We start from the raw sequence: 16,175 nt of genomic DNA on the forward strand, positions 1-16,175 counted from the left end.
GACAGCAATAACAACAATAATAAACAAAGGCAACAAAAGGGAAAAAATGGCCTCCAGGAGCAGTGGATTCTTAGTGCAGGCACCGAGCCCCAGTGATAACCCTGGAGGCAAGTATATAAATAAATAAAATTTAAAAAGAAAAGAAATAATCTTGGGGAGTAGTAGTTTCATAGAACCAGCACTGAGCCCTTTACAAATAAGCAAAAGATCAAGCCAGAAGAGCAGTATGACATCCCAGCACCAACAAAAATAAATAAATGAAACAGGTGAAACAAAGCTTGGGGGGGTGCCCTGGGGCCCAGAGCCCCCTGCCTAGAGCCTATGGCTGGCGGGAACGTGGGTGCCCTGTGGTGCCATGGCAGCTCTGGGGGCCCTGCTGTGGGTTTCTGGGTCTCAACCCAAACCCTGGAGCATTGCACAAAATGGGGGCCAGGCAGGGGTGGGAGGGGCAGTCTGGGTATGGGCAGTACTGTCCAGCAGCACCCGGACTGGGAGTGTCTGCTCACACGAGGGGCCACATCCCCACACGAGGGCAGTGACATAGAGGCCTCTCCCAGCACCCCTACAGGTCTGGCGTACTCTGCCTTAGGCTGTGATAACTGCGTGTCACCAAGGTCAGAAAGAGCAGCGGCTGGGTTGCAAGGCACCAACTGGGGTCTCGGTCGTCCAGTCCCTGTGCCCCTCCCTGTCTGCCCGCAGGGGTCCCCCCAGGACACCCTGCTCCACCTGCGAGGACATGCATTCTGAGGCCGACACCTGGTGGCTACCCGTAGGCCCTGGCTCCAGCCCCTGCACCTGGGTGCGGGCACTTGCCAGCCCAGCTGCGCCTGATGGGTCTGTGATGCATGCCAATGAGCCTGGTGAATGGAGGGGAGCAGTTTGACCCCCTTGCTCCTGGGAGGGCGCCAGCACCCATCTCCGAGACTCGCTGTGCCCGCAGCCACACTCTCACAATTCTTCTGGGTGGACGCGCTCAGCCAGAGCCAGGCAGCGGCCCTGTGGCCCATCAAAGCCTCTCAGTGCATTGTGCCGTCACAGCTGCAGGCTGGCGCCGGGCTGCCCTGTCTGCCCTGTGTGCCTGACCGTGCCCCACGCCCCAGGGAGTGGACTCAGCCAACACTCAGACCCTGAGACAGCGTGGAGACCTGACTACGCAGCCCGCCCAGCCTACAGGTGGGCATGTCCTCCTTAAAGAGGCCAAAGGCCTTCTCTTCCAGAAAGGGTGGCAACCAGGGGCTGGACCCTGCAGCCCACCCCCTCCTGGGCACTAGCTCTCAGCTGCAATGCAACCGTGGAAGCCCCAAACTGTGTGGGGGTCTCATCCTCGCCCCCAGCCCCCACAGCCTGTCTTGGACTCTGGGCTGCAGACCGCACTCACCAGGGGGCTCCCCCCTGAGAGCTGACCACCCCCACAACAGCACTTTGCCAGGGGTGCAGCCACAGACACAAACCCCCTTGCAGGCCCAGGGCCACAGGCAGACAGGAGTTAAACCCCGAGGTGAGGGAGCCAGGGTAGGACAGCTGGACCCACACCTGTTGGGGCTCAGGGCCACAGCTGTGCCAGCAGCACCCTCAGACCCGGTCCAGGAGCTCAGAGCCTGCCCTGTGCCCACACCCATTTGCCTGCTCACTGCTGACTGTGCTGGGGGGAGGCAGCCAGGCGGGCAGTGTCTCCCTGTAACCCGGGGTCACTCACTGGGGACCTCACCAAACATGGTGCCCAGCCCCAGTCCCCACACAGCACAAGCTGGACTGTCCACCTGAGTGGGGAGACCGGGGCCCCACCTGAATGACGCAGGGATGGACTGACTGTAGGAAAAATGACCACCAGACAGACTGACCAATGGAATGACTAACCACAGGACAGACGATAGGACAAACCACTGGACTGACTACCACAAGACAGACTGACCATCGGATAGACTGACTATAAGATAGACTGACCACAGGACAGACTTACAACAGGTAGACTGACCACAAAACTGACCACAGGTTAGACTGACCTCAGGGCAGTCCACAAGAGGAATTAACCACAGGACAGATTGACCATATGATAGACTGACCACAGGACAAAAGGCCACAGGATAGACTGACCATAGGACAGACTACCACAGGACTAACCACAAGGGTAACTGGCCACTCGACAGACCACAGGACTGATTACTACAGGGCTGACCACAGGACAGATTGACCATGGAGACAGGTTGACTGTGGGGTGGGACTATCCATGCAGTCAGAGCTAAGTCCAACTCCCAGCCCAAATAGGACCATTAGATGGACCCAGACCAAGGACTGTGAGGACCTGAGTCCTCAGAGCTGCCACACCCAGCTCTCAGGCCGAGTGATACCACAGCAGAGTAGCCAGCAGTCCTGGGCTCAGCACGGGCCCAAGAGGTGGCCCTGTTCCCTGGGCCTATGTGTAGAGGTCCTCAAGGCGAGGCTACCCTGACCAGGTGACAACACAGAGGCTGGGCACCGGGCCTGTGGGGCTGGGTGAGGCAGGAAGGCCCACAGCTGGCCACCCCTCAGAGCCGTCCTTGCATCCTGGCTCTGGTGGGACACCCCCGGCCCCTCGAGTCTCCTCAAGGCTCATCTGTGGACACCCCCAAACCCAGGCACAGAAAAGTATGAACTGGGTCAACTCCCCAAAACCACAACCAAACGTCACCTTAACTGGAACAGGTAGGAAGTCTGTCAGAACCAGCAAAGACCGTCTGAACACAGGCCTGGGGGTAGCTCGGTGGGAAAGCACACACCTTCCCTGAGGCCCTGGATTCAAACCCCAGCACATATGGTTAAGCAGTGCTGTGGCATCTCTGTGTCTCCCCTCTTGTATCTAAAAGTAGATAAGTATAAGAATAAAATTTGGGCCCAAGAGGCTGCTCAGCAGAGGAGTCCTGCAGGAGACTCTGGGTCCCATCCCCAGTGTCACGAAGAAACAGAATGAACTGGTTTTCTTAGGCTTTTGCCACCAGGTTCTCATGGGGACTCAGCACATACATGATGGCTCATCTGTTTTGTTTTGTTTTTTGACGAGATAGAGAAGAGATGGGGGGGACGTGGTAGCATGGCGGGTTAAACGCATGTGGCACAAAGTGCAAGGACAGGCGTGAGGATCTCAGAGCCCCCGGCTCCCCACCTGCAGGGGGGTCATTTCATGGGCAGTGAAGCAGTTCTGCAGGTGTCTGTCTTTCTCTCCCCCTGTCTTTCCGTCCTCTCTCAAATTCTCTCTGTCCTATCCAACAACAACAGCAATAACAATAATAACAACAATAAACAAGGACAAGAAAAGGGAAAAAAAAATAAGACACCAGGAGTAGTGTAGGCACCAAGCCCCAGCGATAACCCTAGAGGTAGAGAGAGAGAGAGAGAGAGAGAGAGAGAGAGAGATAGATATGCTTGCCATGGGGGGCAGCAGGAAGGGGCATAGGCAGCACAGGGTACAGGGGAGGCTCCCTGCAGGGGACCCAGGGCTTGTTGCTGAGCCGGCCAGGGTCTGGTAGGACGGAAACTCAGCTCTGGCCAGGCACATGCCCTCTCTCCGGGGCACAGGGCGGGACCCCATCTGCACCTTCTGCAGATAGCTTCCAATGCCAGTAGCCCCCTTCCTGTGCCCACAGTCTCTGCTGAGCTCAGTCTCCAAGGTCGCTCTAAGTTCTCACCCACACGCCCCACCTGAGTCCAACTACCAATTATTTGACCACTCAGGTGGGAGGTGGTTGGGAGGTCCAGGGAAACAGCTGGGGCACAAGGCCTCTGGGGGTGCCCCTGTCCGGCGGGGGGCACTTTCAGTTGGGCCTGAAGATAAGGAGCTGTGTGGGCAGGAGCCTCGGGCCAGGGGAGCAGGGGAGGAGGCCTGCAGTCCTACGGCGTCAAGGGAGAGCACAGGCCAGAGTCACAGAGAACGTTCCAGAGCAAATCTGCCCACTGCACCAGCACACAGCTACCCAGTGACCACCTTCCTTGTCAAACCCCAACCTGCCTTCCCAGCACCCTCGATCCCCTCCCCCCAACTCCCACCCTAGCAGAGCCCCCACTGCCACACCCCTGCTGTACCCTGGCCAAGTGGGCAGTGCAGACTGACCTGAGAGGGGCCTCGTCCTGGTCCTGATGCTCCTGGTTCCTCGCATCCTCGCTCAGAGACGCCATGCCTGCCGGCATCTCCCAGAAGCCCCTGCATGAGCAGCCACAGGTGGGCCTCATTTGAGCCTCACGGGGGCCGAGCATCCACAGCTGGGGCCATGTCTTATTTCCAGGCTGCCGCTAAGGCGCAGGGTGGGGGGTGGGGGGCACAGCAGGGGCTCAGGGAGCCTGACCAGTGTGGGGGGGCAGCAGTGAGGGGAGGTCCCAGAGTTAGTAGAGTCCAGCACCTTCAGGCAGACCAGGCCCCAGCTGGATTCCACCGACTGCAGGCTCTAGCGCCCCCTGGTGTCTGCCCAGTGCCAGGCTCCTGTCCTCTGACGTGGCAGCCCCTACCACACCAGATGCCCAGATCCATCTCTGCCCCAGTGGCATCTATTGCCTGCCCCTGCAGGGGGGCAGAAGAAGCTCCTCAGGACCCTGGCCCTGTGGGCAGCAGGCTCTCCACCCCACATCAGGCTGCAACACTGGCACCTCTGAGGAAGACCCTGCAGGCCTAGGGCACCCCCAAAGGCTGCCCCCAGCTTAGCGGGGGCGGGGGTGCAGACAGGCACCCGCATCAGGGCCAAGACCCAGGGCTCTGTACCCCAAGGCCCTGCTCACAGCGGGTGCGAGGGGGTGAGCCTGAGTACACCGTTCCCTCCCTGATGGCATCCCTCCTGTGGTGATGAGGAAGGGAGGGGCTGATGAAGGAGCCCAGGGATGGGGTGGGGGCATGGCGGGTGACATCCAGGCACAGGCTGTCCTCGAGGGTGCACCAGCCACACGGAACCAGGGCTGTGCTGTCGGTTTCTCCTTCCAGTCTAGGCCTCAGGGCTACACTGAGACACTCACCTCCCACAAATGGGAAGGGACAGCCAGATACCCCTCCCCAGCCCTGCCCAGGACACAGATGGAGAAGACAAGGGTCTCAGGAACAAGCCTGGCAGGAAACATGTGGGTCACTCAGAGAGATAGCACACCAGTAGAGCATCTGCCTTGCCTAGCAGGAGGCCCAGGTTCAAGCACCAGGGCCAAATGGCGGAAGCTCTGTACAGTGGTGTCTCTCTCTGGTCGGCCTGTCTGTCTGTCTGAATGCAAAGGCAGTCCCAGAGCAGGGAATTGTGCACACACCAGACATCAGCTGCACCAAAATAAAGAAGACTGGTGACCAGCTGTCCTGCCGGGTGCCTCCGGGGTGGGACTATGGGGTTCATGGGCTGACGTAGAGGGGGGACTGCTTGTGCCAGAGTGATGTTCTGGTTCCTCTCCTCTCCTCACCCCCCCTTATGCTAATAAGTTAATTTTTTTTTAACCACATCACCAGTCAGCTCTGGCTTATGGTGGTGGGGGGGAGTTTGAACCTGGGACTTCAGAGCCTCAGGCATGACAGTTTGTTTGCATAACCATTATGCTCTCTACCCCTGCCCCATTAAAATGTTTTAAAGAAAGACTAGGGGCTGGGGAGAGAGCATAATGGTTCTGCAGAAGACTTTCAAGCCTGAGGCTCCAAGGTCCCAGTTGTAGTCCACAGTATGACCATAAGCCAGAGCTGGGCAGTGCTCTGGTGGGAAGAAAAATAAATAAATAAATAAATAAATAGGAGGACAGAGAGGCAAAGAGAAGGAAGGGAAAAAAATAAGTTACTGGGAGTCGGGTGGTAGCGCATCAGGTTAAACGCACGTGGTGCAAAGCGCAAGGAACCCGGTTTGAGCCGCTGGCTCCCCACCTGCAGGGGAGTCGTGGTGAAGTAGGTCTGCAGGTGTCTGTCTTTCTCTCCCCCTCTCTGTCTTCCCCTCCTCTCTCCATTCCTCTCTGTCCTATCCAACAACAACCCCATCAACAACAATATAATAACTACAACAACAAAAGCAAGGTCAACAAAAAATAAATAAATAAATAAATATTTTTTTAAAAAGTTACGGGAGTCGGGCTGTAGCGCAGCGGGTTAAGCGCAGGTGGCGCTAAGCACAAGGACTGGCATAAGGATCCCGGTTCAAGCCCTGGCTCCCCACCTGCAGGGGTGTCTCTTCACAGGCGGTGAAGCAGGTCTGCAGGTGTCTATCTTTCTCTCCCCCTCTCTGTCTTCCCCCTCCCCTCTCCATTTCTCTCTGTCCTATCCAACAACAATGACAACAATAATAACTACAACAATAAAACAACAAGGGCAACAAAAGGGAATAAATAAATAAAAATAAATATAAAAAATATATTTTAAAAAAGTTACTAAGAGTGGCGGAGTTGTGGTGCAAGCACTTAGCCCCACTGAGAACCCTAGTGGCAAAAATAATATAAGAGGCTTTGATAGTCAACCCAAACACAGCACAGCTGGTACTTGTGCTGACACAGTCCGCTCCACCTTGGTTTGGAGACAGAGGCCTGACAGGGACCTTGCAGGGATGAGGGATATGGTGGGAGAGGGGAACACTCCTGGACCCCAGGCTGACAGCCTCAGGAGAGATGTGAAGACAGAGACAGAGGCTGGGGCAACAGGAACACCAAGCCCCGGGTTGCAGGTACTGGGGGGCAGGACTGTCCTGAAAGTTCAGGGAGAAGCAGGGACCCCTAGGAAGAAGCCCCAGCACCCAATGTCCCAAGGTAGGTGCTGTGGGGACAACCCCCCCCCTCCCCAAAGCTGGCTGTCCACCATGGGGCCTTTCAAAAGCTAATCAGAGGCCGAGGCTCGGAGAAGAAAACACAAGAGCGGGGAGCAGAGGAAGGAAGACCGGAGATAAAAGGGGAGGCACCATGGGCTTGCTGAGAGGCAACCCCCAGGTTTGAGCCCAGGAGCGAGGGGACCCCAGGGCTGCTGTTCTGCCAGAAGGGGGCAGTCTCTGAGTATGTGAGTGCACCCTGCAGAAGCCGGAACTGACAGAGAGCTCTGACCTCCCTCAAGACAGCACCCCACCCTGGGACAGACACTGCACACTGCCTTCACTCTCGGTGAGGCAGCACCTTGAACAGTGAGGGCACCAGGGTGTTGGGTAGTATGCCAGCTCCCCCTGGCTTCTGCTTAACCATATGCCTGTACAGGGATAGATTTAATCCCATTCAAAGCTTTGGTCTATTTACATAAATCACTTTTACATTTACATAAAGCACTCCCTCCAGGGCATTGGTGGTTCAGTGATAGGATTCTCGCCTGCTCCGCCCCCTCCTTGTCACACTCTGATTTTCACCAGTCACTTTTCTCTCCACCTTCTCTATGTCACATCCTGTTTCCACCCTACTTGGAGAGTATAAAAACAGCTGCTCTTCTGATTAAAGACACTTGGAAATTGTTTTCCTGCTCTGAGAGTTCCAGAGTGTATCTCCTGTGAAGTTAGTGCGGCACGAGTTCCTGATCCCTCTCCCACGCAGCAGCCTATTTCGGCTGCAGTTGAGTTGTCTCCAACCCAGAGAGCACTAACTCGGGAAGAAGTACCCTCAGGCTATCCCGGCACCAGGGGGATGATGTCCACGGTCGGAAGGCCAGCAGCCGCTCCAGCATGAGACATAGCCATTCGTGAGCCTCAAAGCTGGTGGTCAGCAAGGCCCATCCCATACCCCTCCTCTGCTGGTTCTCACAAAGCTCTGAGCTACACACACACACACACACACACACACACACACACACATGCAAACACACACCAGAACAGGAGACCCAGCAGCCATGTAGCCGGCAGGCCTAGCTGCCCACAGCCCTGGCCTGACGTCTGGCCATATCCCACAGGACAGGCCACAGATGCATAACTTCCTGAGAGCAGGGCTGCTTCTGCCTTAGAAGCTGGAGAAAGGAGAGTCGGGTGATAGCGCAGCAGGTTAAGTGCATGTGGCACAAAGCACAAGGACTGGCGTAAGGATCCTGGTTCGAGCCCCTGGCTCCCCACCTGTAGGGGAGTCGCTTCACAGGCGGTGAAGCAGGTCTGCAGATGTCTATCTTCCTCTCCCCCTCTCTGTCTTCCTCTCCTCTCTCCATTTCTCTCTTCTCTCTGTCCTATCTAAAAAAAAAAAAAGAATCTGGAGCTGGAGAAAGCTCCTGGGCGGTGGCAGGGTCAAGGGGCTGGAAAACTGGGCACAGACAGCAAAGGGTAAGCGGGTTCTTGTCAACACTACGGCCACATCCTGCTCAGGCACAAGGGTCTCCAGGCGGGGGTCAAACCCCATCAGCCCATGTCTATGGGGCAATGGGAGACAGAGCCTCAGCAAAAACATCTGTGGGGTCTTCTGAGGAGGCTGGGCTCTGTCCTCTGAGGGTGGAGGCTGGGCATGGGGCAGGCTCACGTGGCCCCTTGTCCTCTCCTCTGGGCCACTTCTGAACCCAGGAGAAACAAGGCAAGGGGGAGGAACACCCAGAGCACAAAATGGGGATTTCTTTTGAGCCCCAGGCTGACTTGTTCTGGAACTTTCCGCGAGGAGGTCGATCCAATGCATCCCACCAGCCACTAAGAGCAGGTGGCATGGGACTGAGGCGCCACCTGGTGGCCAGAGGACAGCACAGTCCCAGGAACCTTTCCCAGCAGGATCCTTGCGGGGAGAGGCCGGGTGCAGGTGGGCTAGGCTTCATGGAGACTTCTGGACTGCCACTTGCTCCCCTTCTGGCTTCTGGGAATCCCTCAACACCTTCCCTGCCATGCCGCCCCCACCAGCCCGTGTCCCCGAAACCACGCTGTCACCTTCAGACGCCTCCCTGTGGATCTTTGTGGGAACACTGGTCCAGGATACCGGTCTGGGGGGCTGTTATTTCACTCACTCAATACCTGCCGGGGGAGAGAGGGGCTCAGGATTGTCTCTGCCCAACCCCAGGGCAGGGACATCTGGGAACACTGAGGGCTCCTCAGGTGGGGCCCCGACATCGGCCCCTTGCTCTCCTCCCTTCCCTGCTCCCAGGACCCCCCCATGTCCATCAGGAGCGGGGCTCAGGCTGTGCTATGTGTAGACGTCTTTCGGGGTGCTGTCCTCACTGTATCCACAACAGACTTAAGACTGTGGTGAGGCTTCCTGCACCCCAGAGTCCAGGTGGCCCCCAGGCACCCTCACGCACCCACCCATGTCCCAGAGAGAGGCCCAGGTTGTCAGGCACCGCAGGGTCATCCTTCCAGGACAGTCTCGCTGTTGGGGGACCCTCCTGAGTGTCCACAGGCTGAGCGATGTCGTGTCCCTATCTGGTGGACTACTGGGAGCCGCTGCAGGGTCCCAGTCCATGAACTCCGCGGTCCACACCCCTGGACACCCCCAACCATGCCCTCCCTATCCCCTGCACTCCAAGTCCCACCTCCACACAACCTCCACCGTGTCCCTGCAGTGACAGAGGTCAGGTTGGTCCGGCTACTCCACTTGGCCCACATCCGGGATGGACACACTCAAACGGACCCACAGGGGTTATACTCCCTTTCCGGTCTGGCCCTCTGGGCGTCGGAATCACCGGAGACTGAGAAGGATGCAAAACTGACCGCCGAAAGTGCTGACGGTCGCTCGGGAAGTTTTGACCCACGCGGGGACCCGTGCCCGGCTCCAACATGGCGCCATCACCTTCTGCCCAACTCCAACATGGCGTCAACGACACGCCCCTTCCTGCCTTCTCCGGAAGTGACTCTATGAGACGGAAGTGAGCGGGCGGGACTCTACGAGGAATTGAAAAAGTGGCGGCGGAGTAGTCTACGTGGGGTGGCAGTTGCTCGTCCCGAGAGCAGGAGGGGCCGGCCGAGGAGGCAGGTGGGGGCCCCACGTGGGGTGGGGGTCCCGGGGGGAGTCGTGGCCCTTCGCAGTGGCCTCCCTGTGCCCGTGCGTGGCTGGGGCTCCGGGCACCCCGCTCTGCGCGCCCACCCTCCGCGCAGGTGACACCGGTCGAGACCCTGGCCCAAGGCTGGATCCAGGGTGAGGGTGCGGGCCGCACACCCATGGGTGATGCCCTGACTGCAGGCGCCATGGGGCCGGGCAGAGAAGGCGCCGGGGACCAGTCTGTGATCTGGATCAGCGATGAGGAGGTGGACGCGGACCTGGGGGACTCGGTGCTGCTGGTGGAGCCTGCGGGTAGGCGGCAGCCCCTCCCTGCCGCGGCCGTGGTGGCGGGGCTCCACCGCACCCCGCGGGCCGCGCTCAGCAAGCAGTGTCCCTGACCTTTGCAGCCGAGCCGGGCCTGGAGGAGAGGCCCCCCGAGGAGCCCGTGGACGAAGACTGTGAACTCGTGGTGACATTCTGCAAGAAGGGGAGCGTGATGCCGCACGCCCGCCACGACTGTCCCATCCACCCGTTTGAGTGCGTGTCCCCGTGTCCCCGCCTCTCAGCGAGCCCTTCCCGAGGGACTCCCACGGGTGCCCGTCCCAGACCCTTCAGAACCAGTCTCCCAGGTGTGCCGCTAGACAGGGCCAGGCCCAACACAGAGCCCCCTGGGTCCTCTCCTCTGTCCCCGGGGGCTGGGTGTCTGTGACCCCCACCCTGCGTTCCAGGAGGACAGAGAGCGAGCAGGCCTGCCCCGTGGGCCAGAATGCCGCCACCTGCAGCCAGTGCTTCTGCTACATCTGCGACGGGCCAGCCTCCGAGGTGGGCACGGCGCCTGACGCCCTGGACCCCTGCCCTTCCCTGGGGTTGTGGGGGGGGTTCCAGGTGGTGGATGAGACTGTGGCCGGAACTCACTCCTTGACCCAGGGAGATCAGATCAAAGGCTCTCTCTCTCTCTTTTTTTTTTTTTTTAAAGAAAGATGTATTTATTCAACAGAAAGAACCAGCCATGACTCTGGTACATGTGCTGCCGGGGATCGAACTCAGGACCTCATGCTTGAGAGTCTAGTGCCTTAGCCACTGCGCCACCTCCCAGACCATGGCTCTCTCTTTTTTTATTGGGAGACAAATGTTTTACAGTCAAAGGGTCTCTTTTCTGCCACTCACGGACGGGAAGTCATCTCTGGCCCAAAGGGGCCCCTGTTGGAAGGGGCCCATTTCTGGGAAAGACCTTGGGTGACACCCCAAGTCCTCCAGCCCCATGGATGTGTGGCCTGTAGAGCTCCCTGGGCCGTGCTGTAAGAATTGACAGCCCCCAAGGGTGGGCTCAACACCTCTCCCCCCAGTGCCAGCTCTGGACCACACCTCTCCTGGGCCACTGCAACGCACACAACAGGAGCCAGTACTGGAGGACACAGCGAGGCAGGGCACTGGGCGGGATCCTCGTCACCTTCAATCTGGAACCCTCGGAGATCAGCACACACCTGCGGAGGGGGGGTGAGGAGCACCCGGCGAGGGAGGTGCCTGGAGATTATGGGTCTCCCTGGGGAGTGCTCCACTGACCCTCATCCCTTCCAGGAGAACGTCTGCTGCGCTTTGGGCAAGAGCTGGCCGAAGCCTACTCCCGCTATCTCTGTGGAGAACCAGTGGCCTGCACGTGCTGGTCAGAGCCACACTCGCGCTGGTGTCCCGTCCGCCAGCAGCCCCAGGCACCTGTGTACCGGTGGGTGGAGGCTTCCCAGGGTGGAAGAGAGCCCTTTCCTTCAAGGGAGGAGTGGGCTTAGCTCCCCGCAACCCACGCCAGCCTGTGTCTGTTGTCCCTGGCTGGAGAAATCACGCCTCATGCAGGGTTCAGCCACAGCCAGACTAGACTCTTAACGCAGTGCTTCCTGTGGGGATCAAACCCCCCCCCCCCCCGCCGCCCTCCAGGTACTCAGAGGTCTTCGAGGTGGTGTCGTCATTTGTGAGCCAGGCTGAGCTGGAGCACCCCGAGGCGGCTGCCATCATGCTGCTGGGCACCGTCAAAGAACTGGCACAGCACAAGGACCCCTCTCTGTAAGCCAGCACCCCCTCTCAGCGGGACCCGGGGCCTGAAGGTTCAGGCCCCATGGGGGTCTGCAGCCTGGCATCTCCCCGTGTGTCCCTCCACAGCACCTGGCGGAGTACCAGAAGCCCCGAGGCCCTGAAGTTGGCAGTACCTGTGCTCATGGAGCGGTGAGTCTAGGTGGTTCTGTCTGCCCTGTCTGCCGTGACAGTAACCCTCGGCTTTGGGGTCTGAAATGAGATCGGAGACACCAGGCTGCCCTGTGGGGGGCCCCACATCAAACACTGCCTCTCACGACTGCCCCGAGCTGGCCCCGTGTTCTCGAAAGCCAGGGGTCCCCAGGGCCTGCTCAGCGTGGGCTGTGCTGTCCCGGGGTGGCTCACTCCCCTGGCACAAAACGTCCCTTGTGGCTGCGTCCTCTGCCCAGCAGCCCCTCACCCCAACAGCTGTTGCCTCCCCTGCTCCCCAGGATCATGCAGCAGCTACAGCGCCTGCTGGTACTCGGCGACCTGGCCCCCACCCTGACCGACAAGCTGACCCACTTCTTCCGCTCCGTGCCACTCCCCCCGCACTGCTTCAGCTTCACCAACTCGTGAGTGGGGCCCCGCCCTGGCCTCTGCTGCTGTTCTGGTCACAGAGCCCCAATGGGTACGGGGGGGCAGAGGTCTGTGTGCCCCTACTGCCTGCAGGTGACCTCACCTGTGCTGAGAGCAGGCAAACTTGGGTCCTGGGACTCTAGCCTCTGTTCACCCTGCAGTTTGAACGTCGTGCCGTGGGACCACAGGCTGCTGACCACGATTCTAAGAGGCCAGAAAGTCGCTGGCCATGCAAGGAAGAAGGGAAAGAGAGAGCTTCTCTGGGAGGCCTTCACAGTCATCAGGGCCCGGGTGGACCGGCTGGAGAGCGCCGCACAGTGAGTGCAACGCCAGCCCCAAGCAGCCCACAGCCCCCGCCTGCCCGCTGAGTGCCCAGTGAAGGCTGTGGGACTGGCCTGAAAGCCTGGCTAGCAAGTGGCTAGACCTCTGGACAACCCCTGCTCATTTCCTGCCTCGAACCAGGTACAGGGAGCTCGTGCGCTACCTGAGAGCTGTGATGTGTGAGGACTCAGACAGGTGAGGTGCAGGCCTTCCCCAGGACACCCTTGCCCTCAGGTGCCCGTGGGGAGCACAGGTGGCATGGTCGTGTGGGACCTGCCAAAAGCACCCCCGCCAGCCTGCAAGAGCTCCCCCCACCCCCCCAGCCTGCAAGAGCTCCCCCCTACCCCCCACCCCCGCCAGCCTGCAAGAGCTCCTGGACAGAGTCCCTTTCTACCTGTGCAAGTGCGGGGACTTCGCAGCAGCGGCCGAGGCACTGCTGGCACCCACAGGTCTGGGCCGTTGCCCCGCCTCCCGGCTCCCACCCCCCCACTTCCGGAACTACCTCAAGATGCTGCGGACCGGCAGCGTGCCTGAAGGCAGCGACCTGCGGGGTGCTGCCCAGTGGGCAGTCAGCATCGGTGAGCTCTGAGTCCCACGGGCCTGTCCTGGGTGCTGGACAGGGAGGCCGAGGCTCAGCTTCACCCTGCCCCACAGGCCCCCCGGTGAAGGCCTGGGTGCTGGCCCGCCAGGCCCTGCGGATGCTCCATGGAAGCCCGGACCTATATGCAGACGTGAGTGCCCCCAGCCCAGGAGGGCTGCCACCCCCCCAGCTCCGTGACAGTCCCTGACGCCCATGTTACAGGTGCAGTGCTGGGGCACCCTGATGAACCTGTGGGGCAGCAGTCCTGTCCTCACGCAGAATGGCCACCTGACCCCACTGGCCCTGCAGACACCCTCGTCTTCCTTCCAGAGAGTAAGACCCCCCCGTCCCCACCCCGAGCCTCCTGGACGCAGGGCACCAACCGGAAACCCAGACTAGTGCCTGTGTGGCTCAGTGGGTCCCCTGGGTTGATGGCCACTTCTCCACCCTTAGTCCCTCACCCACAAGGGCTGGGCTGCCCCCCATCCTGTGCTCACCCCCTCCTGAGTCTGCCTGCCACCCTCTCCCTCCGGATCCTGATCACTCCTAGGCAGTGCTGAACACGGCTGACAGGGTCCTGCACGAGCTGCGGTCTCAGGGGGCACGGGCCCAACCGGCCCTGCCCTCACAGCTCTTCTGCGGCCCGGTGAGTCCTCAGCCTCCCCTCATTGACCCCACGGGCTGAGCTGAGGGCCAGCTCTGCCCTGACCACCCACCTGCTGCCAGTTGGACCTAGAGGCCTGCCTGCTCCTATGTGTCCGGGCCACTGTCCACATGCTGACGGAACAGCCGCGCCTACCACCGATGCTGGGCCTCCTCCTGGCCCTTGGGGTGAGGCTCCTCCTGGTCCAGGCTGAGGGAGGGGGGTCCAAGTTCAGGCAGGCCAGCATGGTCAGACCAGGGAGACCTCATGCGGCCCCTCTCCGCCGTGCCCTAGGAGAACGTGTGGGCACTGGAGGTGCTGCTAGAAGGCCTCACACACAAAGCTGCGGACGTGGCTGATGTGCTCTTGCAGGACCTGAGTGACCAAAGGGGCAGCTTGCTGGAGGCGTGAGTGACTGTGTCACACCCCCACCCCCTCCAGCTGGCGGTTCTGTGTCCCCAACCCTGGCTGGCGGTGCCCTAGACTCACCCCACGCTCCTATAGTGGCCAGAATGTTCTATTTTCTTCAGGTGGCGGGCCCTGGGCCCTGGCTACGTGGGCCAGTTGCTGAGCCTATTTCTGGGGTCCGAGAGGCAGGAAATGCAGGCCGTTGGCATCTCACTGTCTCACGTGGTCACAGAAAACCTAAGCCAGTAAGTGGTGCCCCACCCAGTCTCCAGCATGGCTGAGGGGCCCTCAGTGGGACTCTCCTAGGACAGACTGGCTGGGAGGCCTCAGAGCTCCTGCCACAGGTGACCCCCCCCCAGCAGGGGCAAGTCAGCCCACTGACCCCCCCATGCCCCCAGCTGGAAGGCCAGAGTCTGAGGCCCTGTGGTGGCTGTGGCCTCATCCCAGTGCAGGTGGGGTCTGAGGGGACCCCAGGCCCTGGGCCAGCACAGAAATGCTCTGTCCTGTCCTCAGGTGTCCCTGGGCCAGCGCACTAGACCTCAGTCAGCTCAGAGTAAGCGTGGGGCCCATGGAAGAGGGGTTCCCCCATGGGAACTGCAGGCAGCCAGGGACTCAGAACTCACCCTCTGTTTCCCACAGATTTTCAAGCGGCGGCAGCTGGGAGCGGCCAACCTCCTGCACCTGAGCAGAGCCCTGTCCATCTTGGAGAATCTGGGGCCCGTCAGAGGGGCCACAGTGGTGCTTGAGCGTCAGAACCAAGGACCTTCACCCCGAGCTCAAAGTGAGGGGCCCCGGAGGTGACAGGCATGTCCCTGGGGACCGTGGGGGCACCTCCAGGCAGAGTCCCTGCTACTGCTTCTCCTGTTTTTTTGCACACACAGTTCAGAACTTAAGTCACTTTCAAGCTGTCAAAGACTACGAGACCCAGTCAGTGTTCCTGGGTTTTTTGTTATTGTTATTGTTGCTGTTGTTGTTGTTTTAGCTCTGACAGTGAATAAAAGGGTTTTCTAGACTTCCTTACCCTGAACTTGCCTCTTCTAAATGTTTCCAGGCACAGGGGGTTCCCCTGGGATGACCTGTGGGTGGTCCGTCCTCCCCCGCCCCCAATGCATCTGGAACTGGGGCATCGCTGGCATCTTGCAGACCCAGAGATGGCCTGGTGACAGCCCTTTGTCACGACAGCTTGGAACTGCCTGCTGGGGTGACACTTCCCCTCCTGCTTTCCTTGGGGACTTCATGCTTCCATACAAGAATGCACGCTCCCATCCAAGCCATTTCTAGGCCAGCAAGGAGCCCAGCAACCTGGTTAGTGAGCTAATTTCAGAGCCTCTGGTCCCCCTGGACAGCAGAGATGGGGCCTCCAGCTACAGTCAGCTCCACCCCCACCCCTGCCCAGCTGAGGTTCAGGGCCTCCACCACTTGGAGGACAGGTTCCACAGACTCACTGCACCAAGTGTCCACAGGCCTTCCACCTCCAGACCACCTGGAGCACTTCTGACAGCATGCAGGGAGGTGGGCCTCCTGTCAACAGGCCGAGGGTTCAGCAAGTGCCTGGGGACATAGCTGGTCAGGTCACTCTGGAACTCCTGGCAACACCGTGCCAGAACCTGGCCCAGGTGCTGTGATCTGCCTAGGGGCTGTGATGGGGCAGAATCTGTAGCCCAAAGGGCTCTGTCCTTCACCCACCCCCCCGCCACACACACACACACACACACACACACACACACACACACACACACACTAGGAGGGGGCTGCAGGGTAGGC

The 16,175-nt window shown here is 59.8% G+C and overlaps 1 protein-coding gene across 3 annotated transcripts; it reads left to right on the forward strand.

Annotated features, from left to right (window-relative positions):
• The first annotated feature begins 9,715 nt into the window (after nucleotides 1-9,715).
• LOC132533072 (uncharacterized) lies at nucleotides 9,716-15,423 on the forward strand. Of its 3 annotated transcripts, XM_060172676.1 has the most exons (20): nucleotides 9,716-9,813; nucleotides 10,021-10,131; nucleotides 10,227-10,356; nucleotides 10,548-10,641; nucleotides 11,166-11,316; nucleotides 11,398-11,542; nucleotides 11,749-11,874; nucleotides 11,971-12,033; nucleotides 12,333-12,455; nucleotides 12,621-12,776; nucleotides 12,922-12,975; nucleotides 13,141-13,358; nucleotides 13,435-13,511; nucleotides 13,583-13,693; nucleotides 13,911-14,006; nucleotides 14,087-14,191; nucleotides 14,298-14,410; nucleotides 14,534-14,656; nucleotides 14,925-14,964; nucleotides 15,051-15,423. In XM_060172676.1, the coding sequence occupies exons 2-20, from the start codon at nucleotides 10,026-10,028 to the stop codon at nucleotides 15,210-15,212; spliced, it is 2,193 nt and encodes a 730-aa protein (XP_060028659.1). In that variant the 5' UTR covers nucleotides 9,716-9,813; nucleotides 10,021-10,025; the 3' UTR covers nucleotides 15,213-15,423. The 3 variants fall into 3 exon arrangements, with proteins under 3 accessions (XP_060028659.1, XP_060028658.1, XP_060028660.1); XM_060172675.1 differs by lacking the exon at nucleotides 9,716-9,813 and having other exon boundaries at nucleotides 9,820-10,131; XM_060172677.1 differs by lacking the exons at nucleotides 9,716-9,813; nucleotides 14,925-14,964 and having other exon boundaries at nucleotides 9,820-10,131.
• Nucleotides 15,424-16,175: the final 752 nt, after the last annotated feature.

Source organism: Erinaceus europaeus, chromosome 15, assembly GCF_950295315.1.
Source record: "Erinaceus europaeus chromosome 15, mEriEur2.1, whole genome shotgun sequence".
Classification (NCBI taxonomy): domain Eukaryota; kingdom Metazoa; phylum Chordata; class Mammalia; order Eulipotyphla; family Erinaceidae; genus Erinaceus; species Erinaceus europaeus.

Coding starts and splice junctions, on each gene's coding strand:
- LOC132533072 (XM_060172675.1), top strand. CDS start 9,999: ATGGGTGATGCCCTGACTGCAGGCGCCATGGGGCCGGGCAGAGAAGGC. Junction 10,132..10,226: donor GCTGCTGGTGGAGCCTGCGG/GTAGGCGGCAGC, acceptor TGACCTTTGCAG/CCGAGCCGGGCCTGGAGGAG. Junction 10,357..10,547: donor TGTCCCATCCACCCGTTTGA/GTGCGTGTCCCC, acceptor CCTGCGTTCCAG/GAGGACAGAGAGCGAGCAGG.